Genomic DNA, 16,035 nt, shown 5'->3' with positions numbered 1-16,035 from the left:
TATCTCAGTGGTCCAGGGCTGGCCGTGCATCTCAGTGGTCCAGGATTAGGCGTGTATCTCAGTGGTCCAGGGCTAGGCGTGTACCTCAGTGGTCCAGGGCTGGGCCTGCATCTCAGTGGTCCAGGGCTGGGCGTGCATCTCAGTGGTCCAGGGCTCGGCGTGTATCTCAGTGGTCCAGGGCTGGGCGTGCATCTCAGTGGTCCAGGGCTGGGCGTGTACCTCAGTGGTCCAGGGCTAGGTGTGCCTCTCAGTGGTCCAGGGCTGGGCGTGTACCTCAGTGGTCCAGGGCTGGGCGTGTATCTCAGTGGTCCAGGGCTGGGCGTGTATCTCACTGGTCCAGGGCTGGGCGTGCTTCTCAGTGGTCCAGGGCTGGGCGTGTATCTCAGTGGTCCAGGGCTAGGCGTGTATCTCAGTAGTCCAGGGCTGGGCGTGTATCTCAGTGGTCCAGGGCTAGGCGTGTATCTCAGTGGTCCAGGGCTAGGCGTGTATCTCAGTGGTCCAGGGCTGGGCGTGTATCTCAGTGGTCCAGGGCTGGCCGTGCATCTCAGTGGTCCAGGATTAGGCGTGTATCTCAGTGGTCCAGGGCTAGGCGTGTATCTCAGTGGTCCAGGGCTGGGTGTGTATCTCAGTGGTCCAGGGCTAGGCGTGTATCTCAGTGGTCCAGGGCTGGGCGTGTATCTCAGTGGTCCAGGGCTGGGCGTGTATCTCAGTGGTCCAGGGCTAGGCGTGTATCTCAGTGGTCCAGGGCTGGGCGTGTATCTCAGTGGTCCAGGGCTGGGCGTGTATCTCAGTGGTCCAGGGCTGGGCGTGCATCTCAGTGGTCCAGGGCTGGGCGTGCATCTCAGTGGTCCAGGGCTAGTGTATATCTCAGTGGTCCAGAGCTAGCTTCCCAAATGTTAGAGCTGGAGAAGCCCCACCAGTGTAAGGTGAATAATCAGAACCATAGGCAGAGAGATTCCACACCAGCTTAGCTTGGAGGTTGTTTTAGAAAGCACAATTTGACTCTTATAGCATCAGGTGTTGCATAATGCCCTATCTATAACGGGCGGTGGTTCTTCAATAGTCTTAAAAATGCTTACAGAATTGCATATTAATTTGGAGGAAAGGAAAAGAAAAATCTGATCACAAATGCCAGTGACTCTGCACTCATACGCTCAATCAGAGGTTTCCTCACTGTATGGAGGCCCTCAGTTCTTCTTCTATATAGGAAAGGGGTTGATCATCCATTAGCTCTTTTGAATACCTTGCGGTCCCTATGGTTTGGATCGGTTAAATATTGCCTTCATCAGCCTATGAATGTGGAGTATGAGAGAAAGGATATTTTATAACTACCGCAACCCAAGGAGTAGGTATGCAGGTGCCAAGGGCCCAAACCACCCTTTTCCATCAAAGTTAGACAACAGCAAAGAATCCACATTAAAGCTTTTTTAGGCTTGTAATTTGGTGGTTATTTATCTTAATCAATCTGTGCAACTCCTTAGACCCTTAGATTGTGTGTGTGTGGGTATATGTGGTGTGCGCTGTTTGTGTGGATTATATGTCTGTGTGTTATGTTGTGTGTGGGGTGTATGTATGGTATGGTCTGTCTGTCTGTCTCTCTGTGTGTGGTGTGCGTGGTATGTGGTGTGTGTGTGTGTGTGTGTTTGTGTGTGTGTGTGGTGTGTGTGTGGTGTTCAGTGTGTGTGTGTGTGGTGTGCGGTGTGTGGTGTGTGTGTATGTGTATGTGTGTAGGGGTTAGGAATACTAGGTATCAAATCCAAGGCCTTGCAAATACAATTCACATGTTCTGCTACTAAACTCGTTCCCTGACCCCAGGCTTTTGTTCTTGATTTTTAACCTACAGGTCACGGTAGTGCACCTGCATACAGCAGTGTGATGACTTCATGGTCATCAGAACAATCACTTCACATGCAGTCAGTCAGTCCTCTCAGGAAACACTTGACATTGCTTGGTAATCTGTGGCTTTGCTGTTCCAGTAAAATTACTGGGGAGAAATGACACTGAGGGCTCGGAGAATATGATCAGTGAAACCATGTAGGTTCTCCCTGCTTGCCGTGCATGGAGCCCAGACCTTGGAGGGACAGGGACTTTTTAGCAGCAGGCAAGTTGCTGAGATCAGGGCCATTTCTTACGTTTGCTCATTCTGGGTGCTGTGGCTTCATTTTCAGTGTCTGGAGGGGAGTGGTGGAAGGATCCTCCCTTTCACTTCTTGCTTTCACAATGGTTCTAAGCCTAGAGTGAAACCTACCTCAAGGCAGAGGAACTAAGACCAGGGTTGGAAGGTAAACAATGCCCACTCTTACCCCGCCTGTTTGTGTGTTCACTGGGCCTGTCTCTGAGAAGCTAAGGAAGGGTGCTGGCAGGCGTTTGTCAGTCCATGCCTTTCTCAGAGTCTTATCAAAAATAAGCTTCAAAATACAGAGAAAGTAGACAGCCACAAACCATAGGCGTGGTTTTGAAATTTACAGATGTTCAGTTGTCCAACTTCGGTTGTACATATTTTCTTGTTAAAAGTCTCTCTATTTTAACTGAGACCCAAATTAGGGACTGGGGACTCCATGTTGATACTGTTGGATTTCCTTGTCCCTCACATATGCTTTGATTTGTTTCTCTTTTCTCCTCCCCCTCTCTTCTTTCCCCCCCTATTCTCTCCCTGTCCCTCCTTATGTCTGGGAGTGTATATGTGTGTTAGGTTAAGTACAAGAACTTAAGGTGTGTTTCCCTCTTTGAGGCAGTTTCTTTCTTTCCCACTGTGAGGGATAGCTGACTTAGGCCTCCTGGGGACAATGCTGTCCCTATCTTCCTTCTCACCATAGTAGCACTGGTACCACAGATGTGTACCTCTGTGTCCTGACTTGTGTGTGGTCTGGGAATTTGAACTTGGGTCCTTCCATGTTCATGGCAAGTGGTTTACCTACCTATCCATCTCGTCAATCCCTGTGCTGTTGACTCTTGTCATCGTCCTCCCTCCTGTTATATTTCAGAACTTAACAGCTTTCTGAGTCCCGATGGGAGCAACCTCTCCCAGCCTGCACTAGTTCTTTGACAGCTCCTCCTGTTTCTCAGTACAGCGTATTTTCTAGGCTACTTTCCTTCCTTGCACTTAGATGAATGTAACTCCCCCAGACTGTACTTTTTGAGTGAAGGAGAATCAAATTCCTCTAGAGAACTGGTGATAGACATATACGTTTATTTGATCCTTAAGTTAATAGGCATTTTCATTGAGTTCTTATCATGAACCAGACCTTGACATTATGACATGGTAAGGAGTGCTGCTGTCCAGGATTGCAGAGTTTACCTTGGGGAGTGTGCGTGCAGCCAGCCCCTTGAAGAGTTTGTGCAGCATGGTAATGCGCTGCCGCTGAGCAGGGCTGGCGACTGAGCAAAGGGTTAAATGCATCCTTATAGTCTGAGGAACTAAATGCATCCTTATAGTCTGAGGAACTGTCCGGGAATAACCCCCAGGACAAAAAAGATCCATTATGGATACGAAATTATTTGTAACTGAGGGGTAGCTGGTGTGAATGGGTAAAAGCGTGTGATAAAAATCTTGAGCGGAAGATGAATTTTTTTTGAAGATATAAATGCTATCACATCGTCTTAGATATATTATCACTAAAGGTATTAGACATAGCTTTAGTATCCATTATTAAATAAAGTATCATCACATGTAGAAGTGTTTTCATTGAATTCTGATGAACCTTTACAGATCAGAGTATCCAGGGTCATTATTAAGTTAATTGAGACTGCCCTGGGATTGAAACCGTCTGGGTGAAAGTCTGACCATGAAAGAAGGGAAAGTGGCCAAGAGCACACCACTGCAAATGACCTTTGATCTCATAGACAGAATTATAAATAAAAGTTGTAATTTTTCCATTAGTAGAACAAAGCACCATATTTGTGACTTAGGCTTTTTTTCTAGGATTGAAAAGATGTTTTACTATCTGGAAATCTATCAACAGGTTCATTACATACCAAGCAATGGGAGGCAAAGTGATTGTGCTGGTGGGTGCTGATGGGAGGGAGAGGTGTGCTGGTGGATGGTGGTGGGGAGGGAGAGGTGTGCTGGTGGGTGCTGATGGGGAGGGCAGGGTGTGCTGGTGGGTGCTGATGGGGAGGGCAGGGTGTGCTGGTGGGTGCTGATGGGAGGGAGAGGTGTGCTAGTGGATGGTGGTGGGGAGGGAGAGGTGTGCTGGTAGATGGTGGTGGGGAGGGAGAAGTGTGTTGGTGGATGCTGATGGGGAGGGAGAGGTGTGCTGGTGGATGCTGATGGGGAGGGAGAGGTGCTGTTTAGTTGTGAGAGGCTGCACGGAGGCACATATATCTATGTATCTTATGATAGTACAGTGAGACCACCCAGGAATTTCCACGTCATTGCAGGTGTATGCAGATTGATACATTTAGCAAACTAATGTTAGTGTGGATAAGCACTAGAAGAACCCAGGCAAAGGATATGTTACTACTCCCCTTTAGGAGGATTCGTCCACTGGCAGACATCTGAGCTGGGGCAATGTAAAAACAGGGAGTGGGACTTGGTACCCAGGGATTGGAAGGAAATGGAGTTGCTGTGGTGGACCCATCATAAAGACATAGAAATTACCGTAAACCTTCGAGCACTGTTGGCATGTAGAAGATGCTGTGATGGTCATCTCTATCCAGATGTGATCCTCATGGAGGGCAGGCCCAGAGTGCTTCCTGTGGAGAAGAAGGCATCATCAGGATAAGTCACAATGCCATGGGGGACAGAGATGTTTCTAATTTTCATATTGAGTATTACATCTTTACTCTGAATTCTGTCCCAGACATTCCTTATTTTTGTATGCCAGTGACACAGTGAATAAAGCCAGCACAGCGGTAAGTAGTGTAGGATTGCTCTGCAGGCTTTCAGCTTTGTCTCAGAGACCAGGACATGCCGTATTAGCTTGTACTGCAAAGCTTTTGTTTTGGACTAAGTCTAGATTTACAGCAAAGGGTCAATGATGCTATTGACCCATTTAAATATATACAGTTGAAACCTATACTCCAAGTATGCACAGAGCTCCAGAACTCTTTCAGTAACTTACCATTCTGTATTCACACCAGTCACATTGGAAGTAACGGTATTACTGTCATTCCAATTTATAAATGATAAGCTCTATTCATAGGAAAAGGACTTTTTTTCTGCTCCAGTCTTCGAGATTAGTTAGACTTAGTTTTGGTCTCTTTAAATGATTTAAAAACTCTGATCTCTGTTGGTTTTTTGGAATGCCTTACTGGTAATTTTTGGACATCTAAGATACAGTCCCTGTCTTTTCATAGGCTCACAGTACTGTTGTCTCTGGACCCATACACAGAGAATGCGAAGAAGGAGTGAGCGCTGATGCCAGAGGGAGCCAGTGTCACCATTGGCTTCAGTGCCCTGAATCTTTATCTCAGTTTCTTCCCCTTTGTTATCAATAGAGTTAACCCCATCTTATGGTTGCAACACCTCTTCCCCTCTATGTAAAACGATCTATAATTCTCGCTCTTCTCAATGAGAATAGCGGTACACCTACCCTGCTTTCATTGCAACCAACAGTATATGCATAAAGCCCTTCGATGTTACTGTATTGGCTTTCTTAAAAGCTCTGTGATTAAGGAGGCCTGGGATATCTCAATCATAACTTTGGCCATAGCCTCAGAAGGCTGCAGATCATACTGCTTGTCCCTGGTGTGGGCACCTGTGAATTCCCGGCAAGGACACTGCTGTCCACCCCTTCTCCTCTCTCCTTTGCTGTGGCCTTCATTTGTTCCTGCATTTGCTGTGTGCTTTCAAAGCTGTAGACATCTGGAGGTAATCATGTAGCCCTCTTAATTAATTCAGTTCAATTAATAAATTACAAGGTAGATTTGGGGCTAGGAGTGGGTACAGGGCACCTTCCGGCCTCCCTGTGCTGGAGAGCTCTTGCAATCAGGCCTGGAGAACCCTCCTCAACTTGTCTGTGAGACTCTTCCCAGCAGGCAGGCTGCCAGGAGGAGTGATTGGCATATCCTGACAGAGAACTCAATTCTCTCTTCACAGTGTGGATACTGTGATGGAGCAGTGTCTGTCTGGGTTATCCCTCATGGAGTTAAAGTAACGTTTCCACAATTTCCCGGGTCAGTTAGGCCATTTCCTTGATTTGTCAGGCCACCATTGCATTGCCGCTGTCCGTCTCTAATATATGTTAGCATTTGTCCCAGACATTTTGGCAAACAGTGCCTCCGTACCCCTGCCCCTTTCCAGAGCCTCTTAGGGTTGTGGGTGAGGCAAAGCTGGTCTCATAGAAAGAGCATTTTAAAGTATGATTCATGTGTCTGTTAACGAAATAAACATTTACTGTTTCTCTAATGCCCGCTGGAAAAATGGAGGGTCAACTATGCGTGCAGAGGTGTCTCTCCGGCCCCATCACCCGTGCTAGCTCTTGGATCCACTTCTTTTTCATATGGCCCTCCAGCCACACTGAACACAGTGCCTTCTCTTTTTTGTTTTTCCAACTGCAGATTTCAACAATGTCTCACCCATCTTGGCTGCCACCCAGAAGCACTGGTGAGCCTCTTGGCCATGTTCCTGCGCGGATGGAGACCACCCATTCTTTTGGGACCCCCAGTATTTCAGTGTCAACACAACAGCCACCCAAGAAGTTTGCTCCAGTGGTTGCTCCAAAACCCAAGTATAACCCGTACAAGCAGCCCGGAGGAGAGGGTGAGTTCTGGGGACTGGAGTGGGAAATCAGCTTACAAGATGATTTGCTGTCAGAGTTGTATTGGCAGGAAGTTTCTTGTTATGTTTACCACAATTTATGAAGTGTCCAATTTTAATGAGCTCCCTGGTCTCAGTTATGCCAACTACACTTTAGAAACAAAGGGATTAAATTGCACACTGTTAGGATTGTATAGTAATAAATATCTATGATAATGTATGTTTATTGCTATTTGTTACTCTAAAACGGACAGAAACATGACCTCTTCAAGTATGGCTCAGAACCTTTGTACAGCCTTATCCTCATCCTTCCCTATTCTTCTGTGGGGACGTGCCCACCACCCAGTGGCTTCCATTGTTGCCATCAGACAAGTGCCAAAATGTCACCAAGCAATAGCCCAATGAGAAAGCATTAGGACAAAAACCCTGTGAAGTCCCCAGAACCTTGCTGCTTCTTACTCTCTCCCTGGGAGAAGATTGTCCTTGGTGACCCTGTGTGTTGAAGTTATAGATGGTTCAGAGGAAACCTTAGGTCCGATGGTTCATTTTACTTCAAGTGGATTTTGAATGTCTAGATGAGCTGAGCATTCAATATGTGGTTACACTGTTATTCTCTCGCTAACAAAGGTACACTATGTGGTAGAAGACACTTATTTATACGAGGCAATGTCACGAACTCCTTCACACCTATGAAGCAGTAATCTAAAACCTTTGTGTAGAACAGTGTGAGACTTCTAGAAGCTAAGAACAGAAGATGTGCACTACTAAGATTCTGTCTCTCTTTCTCAATTTCGGGCCCCATCTATGTTTAAAAATGACTGTTCTGTTTGTACAGTTGTCTCCATTATGCTCTTAGATACATCCTTTTAATGCTGTAGGAACATTGGGGGGATCATTCCATGCCCTATGGTGTTCCCTCTTCCCTCCTGTCTCTCCTGAGTCTTTCTCACCTCACAGGAACCACATCATTAATCCGCCAGTTCCTCTGCTCCTTTGGCCTCTTGGTGTTTTAGGATATTTTTTTTTAGAAACAAGGTACACATGTCTGGCTTGTATAAACAACCTGCAGGATAGGAGATTAAGAGAAGAAAGACCATACTGGGTGTTGTGGTTCTTTATGAATCTCTCTGTTTCCCTCCCCTAGAAATAGCATTGCTAAGGCATGACTATGGACTCCCTGACTCCAGTGCCTGGGCTGGAAGCTTCATGGCCCTTGTTGGACACTGAACTTTTGCAGTTGACTAAGGTCTTTGTGAAGAAGGTTTGCACTGGCTTATTATCCCCTAAGGACTGTAGGGTTCAACCTTGCTCAAGTGTTGGGAGAGCCGAGTGTTGGCTTTCTGGCTTGTTTTCTTAGCATTTCCTTTTTTTTTTTTTGTGATTTAGAAGGTACCTTTAGTTCTTCTCCTTTTTTGGGAAATTTAAATAGACTCCCTACCAATGGGAAGGGAAGAAAGACAAAGTACTTACACAGAAAAGGGTCTCCATGAAGAGGCTTGGAGTAGGTATGGGAGTTAATTATATGCTCAGAGGTTAGATTGTGGCTTCCCTCAGGGGGAGAGAAACGTACCGTGATGCTGATGTCTCTTTCGTATCTTCACTCAGAGTGCCATGAGTCTTGATGAGACAAGCCCCAAGTTGTCCTCTGACTTGCCATGCCCCTGCCTCTACTCTCTGTATGGCAAGCCCACTGAACTGCCTTCACCACAGCTAGCAGCTTCCTGTCCCTTGCCACTCCATTGCCTCTGTTGCCTGCTGGAACCCTGTCTGTAGCACTTTCCCCACACTGTTTGGTGCAACCTGAAGGAGAAGCTGTCACTTCTCTCCCCACAAGCATGTGTTTTCTCCCTGAAGCCTTGCTATACTTCTCATTAATGCTCCACTTGTCTTCTGGACTTACTGAGCGTGCAGTGCATGGCATATACTTCACCTCTCTGCTGTTACTCAGCCGCCTCCTCATGGAACCCTATGAACTAGCTTGCGTCCACATCCACAGAGACACTGGAACTTTGAAGAGGGGAGATGGCGCTCACTGTATTTTGTGGTTAGGGATTTCGATGCCCAGGCTGCTGTGCATAGGCAGTGTGTACCTGCACTCTGCATAGTTCTGTTACATTTACTATCCTTTACCCATTGAATTAGCTTTGCATTTGAGGGGCTGTCTAAACACTGCTGCCTTCAAATGGTGATTACATCGCTCCATTACTATTATGTTTGTGATCTCTGGGGCTCACTTGCTTATTTTTTTTTCCTTCTGACTGTGAAAGTAGAAAGGACCCACATGTTTTCCACATCAACTTATATTTATGATACAAATATGTTATAATTTTCTTGTATAAAACACTATTCTAATAACCTTTGTGTAAAGGGTTTTGACACACAGTGAGTGTTTTTTCCCAGGCAGTGTTTCCTTGGGCCGTAGCCCCTTTGTTTTCATGAAATTGAAAAGACTTTGTATTTTCTCAATGTTTTATATGCCCCTGAATTTCTACATTCCCTGTGTCCAGCACTGTATGCTGAGCTGTGTTGCTTTGTGTGTGTGTTGTTATTACATGTTACAGAATACATATTTTATATATAGTAGTGTATCTATAGATAGATAGAAAGAGAAAGAAAGAAAGAAGAAAGAAAGAAAAAGAAAGAAAGAAAGAAAGAAAGAAAAGTTCTTTGGTATCTATTATGAGATTTTGTCCAAGGGAAATGATATGACACAATTTTCTTCTTGTTCTTAAGTGCCACCTTCCAGTATTATTTATTTTCTGCTCAGGCCTTGCCTTCAGAACAACCATGAAAAGAGTAAGACAGAACAAGAGCTATGAACCTTAAACTTTGACAGTATAGGAACTGAAATTCTTTTCCTGCTTTTCATAGGTAGTGAAATAAATGAGCCTTCCTGTGGTATTGTTTATCTCAGATGCTTTTGAGGTTATTCTGTTGTCTGTATGCCTGCCTATTTCTGTTTCTCCATAGTTTGAAAAGACAAGTATGTATAGTTAGAATTGTCTTGTGGTGTAGAATTATCTTTCTGTAATCTCTAAAATTCTGTTCACAAAGCATTTTTATATTTAAAAAGGCAGGTGGAGAGTGTAGGTGGTTAGTCAGTTTGCCTGAGACTGTAGGTGATGGAGGACAGTCAGTCAGCCTGTAGTGTGTAGGTGATGGAGGACACTCAGTCTGTACAGTGTAGGTGATGGAGGACAGTCACTCGGCCTGTACAATGTAGGTGATGGAGGACAGTCAGTCAGCCTGTAGAGTGTAGGTGACGGAGGACAGTCAGTCAGCCTGTAGAGTGTAGGTGATGGAGGACAGTCATTCAGCCTGTAGAGTGTAGGTGATGTAGGACAGTCATTCAGCCTGTAGAGTGTAGGTGATGGGGGACAGTCAGTCAGCCTGTAGAGTGTAGGTGATGGAGGACACTCAGTCTGCCTGTAGAGTGTCAGTCATGGAGGGGCACCACCTTTCATTTTGGTTTAGTCCTTTACAGTTTACTTGGAATTTGCATCTTATTGTTTTGTTTTTAGTTTTCCAAAGATAATTTTTACTATTGCTTTCTCTGGCAGACAGAGCAGATGTTATTTCCATTTACTGATTGCTAGACCACAGAAATGAAAAAGCTTATTAAAGAATGATTTAACGGTGCTGAGTATATAGTTCTGTACATAGTGCCTTCATACATGCATGCGTGCAGATACCCATATGTGCATGCGAGTGTTCTGTACCCTTGCACGAGCTCAGACACACACACACACACACACACACACACACACACACACACACACACGCACACACGTAATAAAGTAGCTGTTTTTCATAATCACATTCGTGTTTATCTTAGGATTTTTAAACTTTTAACAGAACTTTATTATCTTACTGTACCTGTAAAAGTGTTTTCCTACTTAAATGTGCGTCATGTGCATGTAGTGCCTACAAAGGCCAGAAGACTCCCTAGAACTGGAGTTATAAGCAGATTTAAGATACCATGTGGGTGCCGGGAATCAAACTCATGTCCTCTGGAAGAACAGCCAATGCTCTTTATCCCTGAGCCATTTCTCCAGTTCCTGATTGTAAGATTTTAAAATATTATATCCATGAACTACTTACGTAGATAACCCCACCCTTCATATAATTCTGATATTTTATTATTTCGTGATATTTTTGCAAGTGTATTCATAGGTTGAACGTTTCCACAAACTAGTTTTAAATATATTACTTGTGCACATTCTCAACATAAACAATGCCTTGCTTTTCTTGCTTGACCTGAGTTTGTGAAGGCAGGGCAGCTGAGGTGAGGTGAATGGCTACTCCTCATCCTCTGCTGCTCTGTTTTTCTTTCCATGCGTATCTCATGTTATTAAATCCACACCATGCAGGGGAAGTAGTGTTGCCTTTTCAATATGGTATAGTAATGGATGAACTTAAGAACTGGGTTTCCCCAGTAGAAATATGGTCATGTTCATTTCTTTTCTGTATTCATAGTTGGGCCATTTTACACACCCCAATATGGGGCTTTTCAGTATTAGGATCAGGAAGGATTGGAGAATTGTTTTGTCTAGTCCTTTTGTTGGGTGTGGAACCTTCATCCGAGTGCTATGCAAGTAATCTACCAGCTGCACTCCATTCATTCCCTTCAGCACTGGTGCTGGGACACAGTGGTATCCTACTTAGACTCATACAGCACTATCCCTTCTCTAGAGTCTCTTTGCTCTCCATGTAAGGTAAACTTGTATGTGTCTTTGGAACTACAGATAGCAAACATCTTTTCATATGGTTATTAAATCATCAGTGAGTTGCAATGTGTTAGATTTTGGTTATATTTCAGAGTGTGCTCTGAGGATCTTTCACATTCACTCAAATGTCACCAATTCTCCTGAGCCTGTGGTTGACTGGCATGCCCCTTCTCTGGATCAATGTAGGGATCTCTGCCTCATCTGTCGCTATGGAGTGCAGGACATAGCTTGTAATTTCCTAGTTCTCATGGGCAAAGAGGACCAGCTGTTCCTTAATTTAAGAATTACCTACTGATTTTGTTAATTTGGTCTTTACGTCTTCTTGAAGAAGGAAGTGTTTGTAATTCATGGGATGTTATCAGATCCGACCAGGTATTCCTAACCCTCCCTGCTGCCTAGCTCCATGGGATAGTCCTGAGTGAATGGTCTGTCTAGGCCAGCGATTTTCAATTGGTGATTCACAACCTCTTTGGGGGTCACATATTGGATATCCTATGTGTCAGACATTTACATTCCGATTTATAATAGTAGTAAAAATACACTTATGAAGAAGCAAAAAAAATTTATTGTTGTTGGTCACCACAGCATGAGGAATTATCTTAAAGGGTCACAGCCTTAAGAAGGGTGGGAACCACCTAGTGAGGCATTACATTCACACAGTAGTTTTAGCACAGGTTTGGACAGGGTACTTTTCTTCTCCACAGTCTTGTTTTACAAAGGGAGCTACTTGGGAATAATACCATTAAGAATTTCAGGGTCAATTCTAATGGGAAGTATGAAATGTTTTTAAAGGCAGAGTATTTCACAACCTCGGGGAACCGTCAGTGTATGCCCAACATGCACTTACATAAAAGTTGTGTACTTGTGGTAAACACTCTTCTTGGGGCTGAAGTAGTGAAAGTTTAGCAGGATGGAGACTCATTGCAAAGAAAGTGTATTTTATTTTATAGCAGGCATGAGTTATTGACACTAATGCTTAGTAACCTTGATAAGTTATAAGATAGCATTTGTATTACACATATAGTTGTAACATATAATACTATTGCTTGTAATCCTAAATTATGAACTGTGATAAATACCAATAAATATTACTAAGATTATAGTGTTAAAAAAATCACACTGCCCAAATGTTACAAACAGAAAGAAATTAAAGCTCCAGGCAGGCAGAATCCTAAAACTTAGCCTCATCCAATCTCTTATTTCCTAAGGAACAAGAAATGATTCTTAGATCTCTTCATAGAAAATGCACAGACATTGCCCAGGAATGCTGTACTCTGAGATAGCCAGGTTTAAGAGCCCCGGATCGTCCTGGGTGACTTGTTGGATATTATATAACATTAAGGGACAGAGCGGGGGTGTGTCCTTGTGGGATTTCTTTCGTGATTATGCGAGATGTGCGTCACAGATGTGTTCGTGGTGACTTGTTTGCAAGCTGCCCCGAGAACTAATATACGAGAACAGAGCAGATTAGATGTTTTAGCACAAAGGGATGTTCATGTAATTGGTGACAGAATTCTCACTCATTTTGTAGTCTGTCAGCCTAATTAACTGCTGAAATGAATTTGTAATAAGGTGATGGATTACCAATTCTTACACAGTTTGAAAAACAGTGATTAATGCTGATTTGTCTGGGAGGTAATTTTTATTTGTCTTCACTTTAAAATATAAAAATGCATATTACTCTGGGTGTGTTTGAAACTCGAATAGCTAATTTTCTTTTTCTCGAGAAGTTAAAATGGAGATCACCACAGTGGGAGCGTACCGAGACACCAGGCAGGCGCGGTGGAAGACGTGCTCGTGGGAAGGAGTCCACGGTGCATGCCTCCATCCACAGACATCTTTGCGATGAGAATGCTCCAGAGACGAGTGATGGCTGGTGGCCAGAGATGGGCAGAGTGGGGCTGAGTGCAGGGGTCCAGCCAAGAGGCAGCAGAACAAGTCTCCTCCTTGTGTGGTAGAATTTGGGTGGTTCCAAGTGTCGAATCCTGCGACGTACACACACAGGCCAATGGCTATAAGCCCAGAATGCTGGAATGGACTGAGAGTCACCCAGTGCTGGTGTAAATTCTCCACTCCTGGCTTCGATGATTCATAGTAGCTATATGCTCTGTTGCCATGGGAAGAAGCTAGGCAGAAAACTCCTTAGATTTTATGCTAGTTTTGGAAATTTCTATTAGTCCATATTTTTAAGTATTATTTTAACAATCGTGTGATAAAGAAGTACATGATTTCATAAAGTCTATGCATTTATGCTAACTTATATTTTATAGTCACTGTTACGGCTATTTCAAACTTAGTTCTCAATGGTATCTTGTCTTCCACAAACTTGAAAGACAGCAGGAAAACAATCCATGTCCTGTTCAGTGTTTATAAGTAGTGTTCCCGGGTAATTCTGACTGGTATTCAACTAAGCACTGTCATCAAGAGTTTATTCCATTACCACCAAGGCTTTGAGGTTAGAGCAGGCCTCCTACTGCTCTCCCTCAGTTATGGGCAGTAGCTGTGAAATCTTGAGCTTCTCCTCTGTCAGGACCAAAACCCTTCTTCCTAATGCTGCACCTCTCCCTCCGAACTCTCTTCTCTGGTATCAGTCTTTTACAAAAGGTTGTTTCAAAGAATTTTGCTTAGAATACAAAAACAGGTTTAAAAGTAACAACGTAAGTTTGCTTCCTCTCGGATGGCTTCATAGTACTCAACTTTCTGTATTCCAGGTCTTTTGCTATTTTGTTAACTTCTTGCGGTGAAGTCTGAAATCTCAGCTGATTTTGAGTCATGGCAAGTCTATGAAAATCATCTATAAATGGCTTCATTATGGCTACTATTAAAAACATTGGACACCTGAGCCTTTGGGCAAATAGACTATATAGAGAAACTGCAGCCTAGAATAGTCATTGACCTGAGGAGCTGGAAAAATATTCATTGTATGGTATTATTGTCATCCTTCCTTAAAAATGCCCATAGACTGGGCTGTTGAGAACAGAACCCAGGGCATAGGAGGGCATATTCCCGCTCCCTGCATTTTCCCCTGTCAATATTCTCTATGACTTTCTGTTACCTTTTCCACGTGTTGCTGTATTCAAGCAGGTTAGAAGATCTGTGGTCCAGAGGTATCTCCTACAGAAGGTTATTATTTAAATTTACTGTCATAAAAGAATTAGAATGACTTGTTATAGCAACATTGGGAAATGCTCACAGAGATGGGCTTCGCCAGGCAGGCAAGCATGTCAGCCTGTGGGGCCAGTGAGTGCACAAGCAGAGGGTAGAGCTCTCAGTGATAGTGCGACAACAGCTGCTCTTTTCTCAAAAGTACATGGGGACCTGTCAGGGCTTCTCTGTGGTGAAAGCAGCGTGAATTCTCTGTGGGCAGACCCCGATTCCCATGAATCTCTTCACTTACCTTTAAGCTGAGAACAGAGAGCAAAGAGTGTGCCTGTCACACGCGTGTCCTGAAGCATGTTTCTGGTGTGGTGCTAAGCAGAGTATTGGCAGTCCTTGCCTCATCTTTGCTACCTTATGCTGAAATGTTTCTGTGTGTAGGGATGCTAAAAGGGAGCCATTCTCAGCTGATGTTCATGAGACTGAAGGGAGCCTTTAGCCTTTTTACACATACCCTCTAGAAGGCAAGGCAGGATCAACTTCAACGTTTTGATCTTCCTTGCTGTGTTAGTTATCTATACACATGGTGATGATTCTGAGGAACGAAGTGAAGCCTTTTGCTACTAAATCTTTGCTTCGGGTTTAAAGGTTGTTTACACAGATGCAGTTTTATGTCATTGACTCACTCTCCTGATTGAATTTTCCCAGGGCCCTTGAACCGTATTATTGTCTTTACAGTGACATTGTCATTGTCTCTAGTGACAAATGAGTAACCTGACACTTAGTAGGCCCATGGGGACACTAATAATGCAGAAGCCACATGCTGCTAAATCCATTATTAGTATTTCCTCATATTATTAATTTACATAAGCCAGTATATAATAATCATACATCCTAGCAAGTATTCTGTCAGTCCTTTTTCCCAGTCCTATCTGCTGACTTTGACCATTGGTCTCTTGAATAATGTCTACAGAGTATAAATCTCTTCTTATTGGATGTATAGTCCTTCCTGCATGTGAAGTCTGTTTGTACTTGGGTTGTAGCTTTATCCCTCTGCTGGAAAGGATGCAGTCACTTGTAGACAGCAGAGAGAATGAACACACAAAGGTCACAGTCACCCCGGGTAAAACTTTGAATCTTTGTCTCTCCTTCTAAGATGATGTCCTTATCTTGAACCAAATTCTACACTAATGATCTTGCTCTGTAGTTTACTAAAACAAACAACATTTTTCAATGTTACTTCTGACACCAATTATTACTGAGGTTTACTTGAAATTTGACAGCATGACGTCTGTATATATGACATCAGACATCTGGTCATGGATGTGAATGAGGTGTAGTGGCGTCCACCTGCCGGAGTAATCTTTACTTACTAGCCAGCAGATATCATTACTGACAACCTTGGGACTTAGCACTTGCAGTGTCCTCTAATTGAAGTGAGTGGTGTCGTCTTGCTTAAACTTCTCAGGTGACACTGGAAGCTTGTAATGACACTAGAATGAAAGCAACATG

The 16,035-nt window shown here is 43.8% G+C and overlaps 1 protein-coding gene across 15 annotated transcripts in view; it reads left to right on the top strand.

Moving 5' to 3' along the window:
• The window catches only part of Lpp (LIM domain containing preferred translocation partner in lipoma), a 641,914-nt gene that overhangs the window by 215,155 nt on the left and 410,724 nt on the right, over nucleotides 1-16,035 (top strand). For all 15 annotated transcript variants that reach the window (XM_063270369.1, XM_039088098.2, XM_039088097.2 and 12 more), the window contains one exon: nucleotides 6,502-6,703. In XM_063270369.1, the coding sequence (XP_063126439.1) occupies nucleotides 6,502-6,703 (202 nt within the window). The remainder of the gene's footprint in view (nucleotides 1-6,501; nucleotides 6,704-16,035) is intronic.

The sequence above is a fragment of the Rattus norvegicus genome, chromosome 11 (assembly GCF_036323735.1).
Source record: "Rattus norvegicus strain BN/NHsdMcwi chromosome 11, GRCr8, whole genome shotgun sequence".
Classification (NCBI taxonomy): Eukaryota; Metazoa; Chordata; class Mammalia; order Rodentia; family Muridae; genus Rattus; species Rattus norvegicus.
Note: the sequence above shows the minus strand (reverse complement) of the source record. Positions and strands in the feature narration are given on the sequence as shown.